This window comes from Scyliorhinus torazame, chromosome 14 (assembly GCF_047496885.1).
Source record: "Scyliorhinus torazame isolate Kashiwa2021f chromosome 14, sScyTor2.1, whole genome shotgun sequence".
Classification (NCBI taxonomy): Eukaryota; Metazoa; Chordata; class Chondrichthyes; order Carcharhiniformes; family Scyliorhinidae; genus Scyliorhinus; species Scyliorhinus torazame.
In genome coordinates, this window is record NC_092720.1 from 44,936,659 (window position 1) to 44,949,249 (window position 12,591).

The window sequence follows — 12,591 nt, forward strand, 5'->3', positions numbered from 1 at the left end:
CCAATTGTTATCCTGTAGCTGGTGCAGTAAATATGAATCACTTGTTAGTTTGTGCATCCAGCTTTTTCTCGGTAGACTTTATTCTACATTCAGATTTTGATTAATTCAGGTGCTGATTACATACAGAGTAGATTGTTCCTCCAGCTCATGTATTCTTTAAAAAATATATATATAATTTTTATTAAAGTTTTCACAAAATATCAACAACAAAATGTAAAAGGAACCCAATAGAATTAAATACAAAACAAAACAACCCAGTGCCCCCTCCCCCTATACATAAATAATATATTAACACCCGCCGAAACACATAGCAAACATAGCAAATATATACACCCCCTCAGATCCCCCAGTATAGGCAAACAAAAATAAAATAGAACCCTCCCCCCGGGTTGCTGCTGCTGCTGACCATTGTCTACCGAGCTGCCAGGAAGTCTGTTCTTAAAAGATTATAGTTAAAGACATTCTGACTATCAATGAATTCATACATGCAAACTTTGTCAGGCAGTGGAAGCAATGAAAATATTATTTTAACATCATTGCTATTTCTTTTCACATTCTTTGGTGAAATTGTGTATTTATTGGGATGAAAGAAATCATTTGTGGTGGTTAGTAATGCAAGTAATATTCTGCCAAATGGCACCAAAGTGACAGTCAGACAAGCTACAAGATGGCTGGTGTGTCAAATGGGGGGGGGGGGGGTGACTCAGGTTTTGTATCTTCCGCCCGCTCTGAAATGGCATCATCGCGTCGCGCGCTGCACGCCATTGGAACGCATTAGCGCATCACCCGAAGGTCCTCCCCCAATGCGCCGTCCTCAATGGACCGAGTTCCCGCCCGCGCGGTTGATGTGTGGTCTCAGCGCTCAGGAACCTGGTGTGGCGGCTGCAGACTGTGTCCAGCACTGCCACAGTCGGGTGGGGGCCATGCTGCTGGCCAGAGGGGCTTCCGCGAGGGCTGGGGGGACTGGTGGTTGGTGGCCAGGGGAGGCGGGGGGGGGGGGGGGGGGGCACTATCTGGCAGGCCGGGTCCACGAACGGCCGGCGCCATGTTTTATGGCGCGACCGCTGCAAGTTGTCGCTGTGCGTATGTGCAGCCATGGACCCGGCCATTCTCCAGCCGTTTTTTATCGTGGGAACTGTGAGTTTTACGCGGTGCGGCTGCTAGCCCTTCACTGATCCAGCGATCGGTGAGGGGTCGACACCATTTTTTTTTGTCATTAAATGCCACATTCCTTCGCACTTAATCTCAAAAAGGTGATTCCAGCCCAGTGTTTTAACTCCTGAGTGCTTTCATAGTCAGGAACAAGGAATGTGACAGGTTTCTGTAAGTTTTAAAAGCAAAATAAAAGTTTAGTCTTGAATTCATACAAACATACACAATTTATACCCAGGCCCGTACTCACACACATGCTCATTGTCACCTTCCTTAGATGCATAATGAACATGTGTCATTTCTTCCAATGGGAAATCCTGGAAGAGATTGGAATTAATGAATGCAGGAGGTTGCTGGGTAATTTTCAATCCCCATTGCAGTACCACCTGAAATTGCAGGTAGGTCAGAGGAATATCTAGATTTGGTACTTTCCTACCAGTATATTTTATTGACATGCTAGCCATTACATGTAACACATCTCTCCTTGTAGGTAAAGTCACCGTAGTCCCAGATAACCATAGGCAGCTTTTGCCTTTGAGGGGGAGAGCTGACTGGCGATTAAACCTGGGGGTCACCACACCTCAAGCAAGGGGCGAGGTTGAGAATGAGGGGCCTTCATGTCTAACCTCAGCCAGTACAGGAATTGAACCCGTGCTGTTGGCCTTGCTCTGCATCGCAAACTAACTGTCCCGTCAACTGAGCTAAAAGATTGCCACCGATACCCATCTAATAATATGTGCACCTATCTGCACATGTGCAGAAAACCTAAAGCTAAATCTTGCTGACAATGGAAAACAGATGCAGAGTTGAATTGCCACTCAGAACGTGAGATTAGATAAAACATGATCCATGTATTTAATATTCTCATTAATATTTCAAAAAAATTGGTGCAGAAAATAGTTGCGTTCCTAACTTGAACCTTTTGAATCACCCAGGTACAGTGCATCAAGAAAAATCGGGTGAAGTGGATCATATACCCACAAGGGAGTCAGCCAATTTCTCAACCCATTTTTAATTTTTGTGGCTGTGTCCTGGTGTTTCAGTAACTTCAGAAGCAGGAACATGAAAATCTGCTCAAATTGCATTTGTAAGGGAGTTTGAAGTCTTCAATCTCTGATGTACATGCTCGCTTGATTGAAATGGGTGCATGCCATAAAACAGTGTTTGTCAAGCTTTCTTTCCTGGGATCCACTTTGGCCAACTGGCTGATCTTCAGGACCCACTTGATGGTTGGCACAGATGTGATTGGCCGAAGGGCCTCTTTCTGTGCTGTAAAACTCTAAAGTTCAGAGGAGAGCCATGAAATTGATGTCGATGTTGGAAAAAAACAAGATTTGCATTTTGCAAACACCTTCACAACTACATGAGCACAAAGTAGTTTGCAGCCAATGAAGTACAGCCACTGCTGTAATGCAAATATATGAACAGCAAACTCTCACAAACAACAATGTGATAAAGAACAGATAATTATTTTTGTGATGTTGGTTGAGGTTACTGAGGACATCAGGGATAACTCCCTGCTCTTATTCAAAATAGCCCCATGGAATCTTTTACATCCACATGAGGCAGAGCCTCCATTTATCATGGTATTTGGAAAATAGCATTTCTAACAAGGTAGCACCCCTGCAATGCTACACTGGGGTGTTAGCCTAGGTGGAGGTGAACCCACAATCGTCTGTCTGATGTCGATACAAGAGTGTTACCCACAAGAGTGTTTCAACACAATTTGAATGGAGGTGTAAACTCTCCAACCTGGTGATTGGCTTCCCAAAAGCTCCTTCCAATGAGAGGACCAAGAGAGTGCGTGTATATATGGAGGGTTTGCTCGTGGGGGTCTGTGCTAGCTTCTCTACAGGAATGGGGACTGAGTCTCTTGCTGGGTGATCCTGAAACGTTACTCAATGTAAGGTTAGTTGACTGAACGACCAGTTCAGTGAAAAATCAGATTGATTGGTGATAATCAGATGTCCCTTTATTCAGCTTCAGTCTGTGTGACAATTCTAAATTACAGCTAACCATCTGGCTTGCTGTTGGGATGTCTGTCTGCCAGCCAGTCAACTCTGTTTCTCACTCCTGGGCCATGCATTCTCTCGTATCTCTCCTCCCAAAAGCCACTTTCGTGGCATTCTTTCTGTTTGCCATCCTGCTGATCTTACCCAGTAGTTGGGATACTTACATTAATTTCAAGGTGCGCTGCGACCCTTTTTATACCTGTTCATGAACCACCTGCAGGTCGCGACCCCCACATTGAAACAGCCTGCCATTGAAAAGGCTCGAGCTAAAGGAAATTACCGAGGTGAAAATGGGTGTAATGTATTTTGTTTTGAATAAAATAGCCTTTCTGGTTCCTAAAACTAAAGAGGCACTAAATGGAGAGGATGAGTATCACACTGAGGTTGGGGGAATGAGCAGAGTTCTTGGATCTCCAGCGATCGCAATGGTGGCACAGGGCCGAAGCGGTACAACTGGGCATCGCCAGACAACCCAGCTATTTCCAGTCACCTTAAATCTGTGTCCTCTGGTTCTCAACTCTTCTGCCAATGGGAACCGTTTCTCTCTTGTCTACTGTATCCAGACCTCGCCCCACCTATTTAGTATTAACCTACTAACCATTGCCTATTGAATTTGAGACCAGCAGGTTGCTGCTGGGGCTGGAAGTGTCCTCTCCTCCACCACCCACAAAATACCCGGCTCTTGGCTGGTGCGCATGCGTCCCGGCTGTTCCCATGTGCGATTGCGCAGGCCGGGTGGCGGTTTGGTTGCTCGGCAACAGAAGGACGCGCCAGAAGCAAGATGAGACTCAAGAGGTTCCTGCTGCGGTATTACCCACCAGGTCAGGCCCGGCCCGGCCCCGCCGGTGTGGGTGGGTGGGTGGGGGTACTGCCCGGCCTGGGGTACTGCCCGGCCTGGGGTGAAGGGGTGGGTGGGGATTCTGCCCGGCCTGGGTTGAAGGGGCTGGTGGGGATTCTGCCCAGTGTAGGGTGAAGGGGTGGGTGTGGGTACTGCCCGGCCTGGGTGAAGGGAGGGGTGGCTGGGGGTACTGCCCATGGTGAAGTTGTGGGTGGGGGTACTGCCCGGCCTGGGGTGAAGGGAGGGGGTGGGTGGGGGGTACAGCCCATGGTAAAGGGGTGGGTGGGGGTAGTGGCCATGGTGAGGGGGTGGGGGTACTGCCTGGCCTGGGTGAAGGGGTGGGTGGGGGTACTGCCCATCCTGCAGTGAAGAGGATGGTGTGGGTATTGACCATGGTGAAAGGGTGGGTGGGAGTACTGCCAATCCTGGCGTGAAGGGATGAGCGGGTGTACCACAGGACCGGGGTAAAGGGGTGGTCGGGAGTATGCCTTGTCCGGGATTAAGGGGCATGCGCGGGTACTATCCACCCAGGGTGAAAAGGTGGGGGGTTACTTACCTGGCCCGGGGTGAAGGGCTGGAGTACACCTGAGGGCAGCCTGTAAGAGATTGTGATGCACCTGAGCCTTGGTCAGTGAGGAGAGCTCCATGAACCCCAGTCCCCAATGCTGTGATCCTTGAGGCTTTTTTCCTTCAGATTGCTCACTCAAATTAGTTTTAAAAATTGTAAATATATTTTTTATATTGGCAGCACAGCAGGTTTGATGTTTGAAACTTTGTTACCAAACACTTTCTACCTATTTTTTTCTTTGGTGGTTTATGAAGTCGAATACAAAGTTAAAACTGTGGTTGATGAGGTTTTGCCTCCTCCGCTCTAAAAAACCTCGAGCCTGCACAAATTGATGCTGAAATTATCAAAAGTTCAGTTGCTTTATTTTCACAAATGCACAATGAATGCTTTTTTTTCTCTCTGCACAGGAATTATTTTGGAATATGAAAAAGGAGGGGAGACCAAGAACAAGTCCATCGATCTGCTTGACTTGACTCCAGTGTAAGTGTGATGTCTGAGCCACATTAAAATGCAAATTATTTTGATATGGTATAAGGAACATAGGACTTAGGAGGTGAAGTAGGCCATTCAGCCCTTTGAGCCTGCTCTGCCCGCCATTCACTAAGCGCACGACTGATCTTGTTCTGGCCACAACTCTTTTCTGTTCACAGCATGCCTCCCCCTCCCCCTACCCCCATAACCCTTGACTTCCTTGTCTATCAAAAATGAAATTGTATTCACAGCACAAAAACAGGGGGGTTCTGTCCAACAGGTCCTCTTGTCCCTCTTCAATTCGCCTTTTCATCATATCTTTATAAAATATAAACAGCAAATGTTGGAGATACTCAGCAGGGCAACACCATCTGTGGAGAGAGAAGCAGAGTTAATGTTTTAGGTTGATGGCCTTTCATCAGATGTTGTTACTGATGTAAACAGCATTTGAACTTGGCACTGCCTGCTGGTTTGTTTGATAGGTGCATGTAGCCAGTGCTAAACATGCTGCTAAGTGGTTGCACATCTCAGCAGGAAGTCCATGATTTACGACATATAACATTCAAAGCTAACCTCACTACTTACAGTCAATCTGTATCTCTTGAAAGGGGAGGGAGGGGTGCATTCTCCCTGGAACAGATGTTGAAACTGGTTGCATAAGAGAGTGCAAGCAAAACAAACACTGAATAGGATAAAAAGCTCCAAGTTGCTCTGACACCGCAATGGATGCCTTGATGGGGCAGTCTTCATAAGGAGAGATACGCTCTATCCACAGGAGACCCAGAAATCAAAGTGCAAAGGCAGTGTGAGCAGATTATTTCTGCTGTCAATGCCAAGAGCCTTGCACTGAGGAGTGGATGCAATGTTGTAAGCCGTTCATTTACCTCCCCCATTAATGGTCAAAGTCATTTCCAAGTGCCAATTCTCACCAACTGCACCACCAACTTAACACATTACTCAATGCACCGTACTGCCACCAGGCACTTACCAACAATCTCCATCAAGCACAACACATGCACTAAATTTACATGCCTTACCTCACCCTCATCTACTTTGCACTTTTGTAAAATTCAAAGCTGCATCTCACATCTTGCACAGATTGCCAGCTGTTCAAACATGTTGATAACCACATCAGCAAACATAGTTTTCCACAGTCACTGACATACATCCCTGTCACTTGCTCTTAACCAGAGGCAGTATCGCCTGATTGGCAGGAGATGGGCACAGCTGCATGTCTTAACCTGATACAAGAGATAGGAACATAGGAATTAGGAGCAGAAGTAGGCAATTAAGCCCTTTGAGCCTGGTCAGCCATTCAATAAAATCCTGGCTGACCTCTTCCTGATCTCAAATCTACATAGAACACAGAAAAATACAGCACAGAACAGGCCCTTCGGCCCACGATGTTGTGCCAAACCTTTGTCCTAGATTAATATAGATTATCATAGAATTTACAGTGCAGAAGGAAGCCATTCGGCCCATCGGGTCTGCACCGGCTCTTGGAAAGAGCACCCTACCCAATGTCAACACCTCCACCCTCTCCCCATAACCCAGGAACCCCACCCAACACTAAGGGCAATTTTGGACACTAAGGGTAATTTAGCATGGCCAATCCACCTAACCTGCACATCTTTGGATTGTGTGAGGAAACCGGAGCACCCAGAGGAAACCCACGCACACACGGGGAGGATGTGCAGACTCCTCACAGACAGTGACCCAAGCCGGAATTGAACCTGGGACCCTGGAGCTGTGAAGCAATTGTGCTATCCACAATGCTACCGTGCTGCCCTTAAGAACAAATTAATCTACACTATATCAATCTACCGTAATCCATGTACCTATCCAATAGCTGCTTGAAGGTCCCTAATGTTTCTGACTCAACTACTTCCACAGGCAGTGCATTCCATGCCCCCACTACTCTCTGGGTAAAGAACCTACCTCTGGCATCCTCCCTATATCTTCCACCATTCACTTTAAATTTATGTCCCCTTGTAATGGTTTGTTCCACCCGGGGAAAAAGTCTCTGACTGTCTAGTCCCCTGATCATCTTATAAACCTCTATCAAGTCGCCCCTCATCCTTCTCCATTCTAATGAGAAAAGGCCTAGCACCCTCAACCTTTCCTCGTAAGACCTACCCTCCATTCCAGGCAACATCCTGGTAAATCTCCTTTGCACCTTTTCCAAAGCTTCCACATCCTTCCTAAAATGAGGCGACCAGAACTGTACACAGTACTCCAAATGTAGCCTTATCAAGGTTTTGTACAGCTGCATCATCATCTCACGGCTCTTAAATTGAATCCCTCTGTTAATGAACGCTAGCACACCATAGGCCTTCTTCACAGCTCTATCCACTTGAGTGGCAACTTTCAAAGATGTATGAACAGAGACACCAAGATCTCTCTGCTCCTCCACATTGCCAAGAACTCTACCGTTAACCCTGTATTCCGCATTCATATTTGTCCTTCCAAAATGGACAACCTCACACTTTTCAGGGTTAAACTCCATCTGCCACTTCTCAGCCCAGCTCTGCATCCTATCCATGTCTCTTTGCAGCCGACAACAGCCCTCCTCACTATTCACAACTCCACCAATCTTCGTATCGTCTGCAAATTTACTGACCCACCCTTCAACTCCCTCATCCAAGTCATTAATGAAAATCACAAACAGCAGAGGACCCAGAACTGATCCCTGCGGTACACCACTGGTAACTGGGATCCAGGCTGAATATTTGCCATCCACCACCACTCTCTGACTTCTATCGGTTAGCCAGTTGGTTATCCAACTGGCCAAATTTCCCACTACCCCTTGCCTCCTTACTTTCTGCATAAGCCTACCATGGGGAACCTTATCAAATGCCTTACTAAAATTCATGTACACTACATCCACTGCTTTACCTTCATCCACATGCTTGGTCACCTCCTCAAAGAATTCAATAAGACTTGTAAGGCAAGACCTCCACCTCACAAATCCGTGCTGACTATCCCTAATCAAGCAGTGTCTTTCCAGATGCTCAGAAATCCTACCCTTCAGTACCCTTTCCATTACTTTGCCTACCACCGAAGTAAGACGTACTGGCCTGTAATTCCCAGGGTCATCCCTATCCCTATCCCTTTTTTGAACAGGGGCACGACATTCGCCATTCTCCAATCCCCTGGTACCACCCCTGTTGACAGTGAGGACGAATAGATCATTGCCAACGGCTCTGCAATTTCGTCTCTTGCTTCCCATAGAATCCTTGGATATATCCCGTCAGGCACGGGGGACTTGCCTATCCTCAAGTTTTTCAAAATGCCCAACACATCTTCCTTCCTAACAAGTATTTCCTCGAGCTTACCAGTCTGTTTCATACTGTCCTCTCCAACAATATGGCCCCTCTCATTTGTAAATACTGAAGAAAAGTACTCGTTCAAGACCTCTCCTATCTCTTCAGACTCAATACACAATCTCCCGCTACTGTCCTTGATCGGACCTACCCTCGCTCTAGTCATTCTCATATTTCTCACATATGTGTAAAAGGCCTTAGGGTTTTCCTTGATCCTACCCACCAAAGATTGTTAATGCCCTCTTTCAGTTCACGCCTGGCTATCTTGTATCCCTCCACCGCCCTGTCTGAACCTTGTTTCCTCAGCCTTACATAAGTCACCTTCTTCCTCTTAACCAGACATTCAACCTCTCTTGTCAACCATGGTTCCCTCACTCGACCATCTCTTCCCTGCCTGACAGGGACGTGCATATCAAGGACACGTAGTACCTGTTCCTTGAACAAGTTCCACATTTCACTTGTGTCCTTCCCTGACAGCCTATGTTCCCAACTTATGCACTTCAATTCTTGTCTGACAACATCATATTTACCCTTCCCCCAATTGTAAACATTGCCCTGTTGCACGCACCTATCCCTCTCCATTACTAAAGTGAAAGTCACAGAATTGTGATCACTATCTCCAAAATGCTCCCCCACTAACAAATCTATCACTTGCCCTGGTTCATTACCAAGTACCAAATCCAATATGGCCTCCCCTCTGGTCAGACAATCTACATACTGTGTTAGAAAAGCTTCCTGGACACAGTGCACAAACACCACCCCATCCAAACTATTTGATCTAAAGAGTTTCCACTCAATGTTTGGGAAGTTGAAGTCACCCATGACTACTATCCTGTGACTTCTGCACCTTTCCAAAATCTGTTTCACAATCTGTTCCTCCACATCTCTGCTACTATTGGGGGGCCTATAGAAAACTCCCAACAAGGTGACTGCTCCTTTCCTATTTCTGACTTCAACCCATACTACCTCAGTAGGCAGATACTCCTCGAACTGCCTTTCTGCAGCTGTTATACTATCTCTAATTAACAATACCCCTCCCCACCTCTTTTACCACCCTCCCTAATCTTATTGAAACATCTATAACCAGGGACCTCCAACAACCATTTCTGCCCCTCTTCTATCCACGTTTCCGTGATGGCCTCCACATCGTAGTCCCAAGTACCGATCCATGCCTTAATTTCACCCACCTTATTCCTGATACTTCTTGCGTTGAAGTATACACACTTCAACCCATCTCCGTGCCTGCAAGTACTCTCCTTTGTCAGTGTTCCCTTCCCCAATGCCTCACTACATGCTTTGGCGTCCTGAATATCGGCTACCTTAGTTGCTGGACTACAAATCTGGTTCCCATTCCCCAGCCAAATTAGTTTAAACCCTCCCGAAGAGTACTAGAAAACCTCCCTCCCAGGATATTGGTGCACCTCTGGTTCAGATGCAAACCGTCCTGCTTGTACAGGTCCCACCTTCCCCAGAATGCGCTCCAATTATCCAAATACCTGAAGCCCTCCCTCTTACACCATTCCTGCAGCCACATGTTCAACTGCATTCTCTCCCTATTCCTAGCCTCGCTATCACGTGGCACCGGCAACAAACCAGAGATGACAACTCTGTCTGTCCTGGCTTTTAACTTCCAGCCTAACTCCCTAAACTTGTTTATTACCTCCACACCCCTTTTCCTACCTACGTCGTTGGTACCAATGTGCACCACGACTTCTGGCTGCTCCCCCTCCCCCTTAAGGATCCTGAAGACACGATCCGGGACATCCCTGGCCCTGGCACCCAGGAGGCAACATACCTTCCGGGAGTCTCGCTCGCGACCACAGAATCTCCTATCTATTCCCCTAACCATTGAAACTCCTATTACTATTGCTTTTCTATTCTCCCCCCTTCCCTTCTGAGCCCCAGAGCCAGACTCAGTGCCAGAGACCTGGCCGCTAGAGCGCTCCCCCGGTAGGTTGTCCCCCCCAACAGCATCCAAAACAGTAAACTTGTTTTGAAGGGGAATGGCCACGAGGGATCCCTGCACTGTCTGCCTGTTAGTTTTCTTTCCCCTGACTGTAACCCAGCTACTCTTGTCCTGTACCTTGGGTGTGATTACCTCCCTGTAACTCTTCTCTATTGCCCCCTCTGCCTCCCGGATGATCCGAAGTTCATCCAGCTCCAGCTCCAGTTCCCTAACACGGTCTCTGAGCAGCTGGAGTTGGGTGCACTTCCCGCAGGTCTAGTCAGCGGGGACACCGGTGGTATCTCTCACCACCCACATCCTACAGGAGGAGCATGCAACTGGCCTAGCCTCCATCCCCTCTTACCTTACAGAATATAGTTGCCCTGTGGACCTCCCTTAATACCCTAGGGTGCAGGCCATCAGGTCCCAGAGACTTATCTGCCCTTAATCCCATCAGTTTGTTCAATACCATCTCCCTCGTGAGGTTGTTGTACCAAATTCCTCTGCATTAATTGTACTTTATCGAAAATTTTTATTATCTTCCACCGTGAAGACAGGGGCAAAATATTGGTTCAGTGCCTCCGCCATCTCTGTGATCTTCATTATTACCTCACCAATATCGTCCTCTAAAGAGCCAACATTTACTTTAGCTCTTCCTCTTTATATATTTATAGAAGCTTTTGGTGTTTATGTTTTCTGCTAGTTTCCCTTCGTAGTTCACCTTCGCTCTTTTGTTTTTATTTTTAGTAGCCTTTTACTGAACCTTCCTGTCAGAATTTACTTTAATTGAGTGGTATTTAATATCTCCTGAACATCCACCATTGTTCAACTGTCCTACCCTCAATTATCTATCCCCAGTCTACTTGGGCCAACTCTTTCCTCTTACCTCTGCCCAACACTAAAACTCAAGTATGGCACTCTGTCTTCTCTCGCTCAATCTGAATTTGAAATTCTAGCATGCTGTGATCACTCCTTTCAAGAGTATCCTTAATGACAAGACTATTTATCAATCCTTCTTTGTTACATAATACAAAATCTAAAATAGCCCTTCCCTTGTCTTTTATTTCCACCCAGATCGATTCAACATTTTGGTCCTGAGTGCCAATATAATTTCTTAGTACAATCTTGATGACATTTTTAACTAATAAAGCATCTACACCTCCTGTTCCATTCTGTCTATCCTTTCGGTATACAGAAGACATTCAACTCCCAGGCCCGGTCCTCCTGCAACCATGTTTCAATAATCCCCCCAAATCATACCCCTTTATTCCTTTTTGTACTGTTATGGGCCAGGGTTTAGAGAACCCCAAAGTATATCATAGAGTTCACCTGACCCACAACGTTTAATAGATTGTGATATGGGGAGCACACGGCCCACTCTACAGGTGTGGTAGAGCAGAAATGGAAAAATATTTTTTAAAACAAATGTTTATTCTATGAACTCAAGTTAACCTTTTTAAAACATACAGTAAACATCTTAGTAACCATCAATTCAAATACAACCCCCAAAGAATACAACACGAAGTAATCCTTAATAACTTCCCAAACAACATCCAGGAGACAAAAGAAACACCTTTTAACAGAAGCACATTAGGTTTACATTCACTACTGAGAACATTTATAATTCTGAATTCACCAAATGATCAAGAGATAGTATTTTCATGGCAGAGAGATCAACAGTACACCTGCTCTGTCTGGCTTCAGCTCCAACACTGAAAACGAAACTAAAACACACCCTGCAGTGAACAGCCTAAAACAAAAGTAAAAAGCAGACAGACAGCCTAGCTCCACCCACTCTCTGACATCAGTGCAGTCGTAAACACCCATTTCTTCAAGGTACTCTCACTACAGATATTTATATACACCCATTTATAAACACCCATTTCTTAAGGGTACTCTCACATGACAGTACTGTCAGCTGATTGATTTTATTCTGAATACTGTGTGCGTTTAAGTACAAGGTTTTTAAATATGTCCTCCTGATTTGTCTTTCCCTTGCAGGATTTTCTTGTGTAATATGCTTTTCAGACATTCTGACCTCCTTTATCAGTCTTTGCTAACACTCAGCCTCATCCCCAACTTTCGCTCTCACAGTCTCCTTACATTTTTATTTTTTACGTTTCCTTTCTCCTCCATTGTCGTTAACTGGCCCAGCATGTTCATCCTATAAACCTCTACCTTCTCCTCACATACCGACCTGCTGCATTGGTTCCTATTAACCATTATACTTCTTGTAGCTTTACCCTTTGCCCCCATGTGCTAGTTTAAAGTCCTTGTGACCA

The 12,591-nt window shown here is 46.0% G+C and overlaps 1 protein-coding gene across 2 annotated transcripts in view; it reads left to right on the forward strand.

Moving 5' to 3' along the window:
- Positions 1-3,864: 3,864 nt before the first annotated feature.
- daw1 (dynein assembly factor with WDR repeat domains 1) overlaps positions 3,865-12,591 on the forward strand; it is an 83,782-nt gene continuing 75,055 nt past the window's right edge. For both annotated transcript variants that reach the window (XM_072474072.1, XM_072474073.1), the window contains exons 1-2: positions 3,865-3,985; positions 4,978-5,050. In XM_072474072.1, coding sequence (XP_072330173.1) covers positions 3,946-3,985; positions 4,978-5,050 — 113 coding nt within the window. In that variant the 5' untranslated portion in view covers positions 3,865-3,945. The remainder of the gene's footprint in view (positions 3,986-4,977; positions 5,051-12,591) is intronic.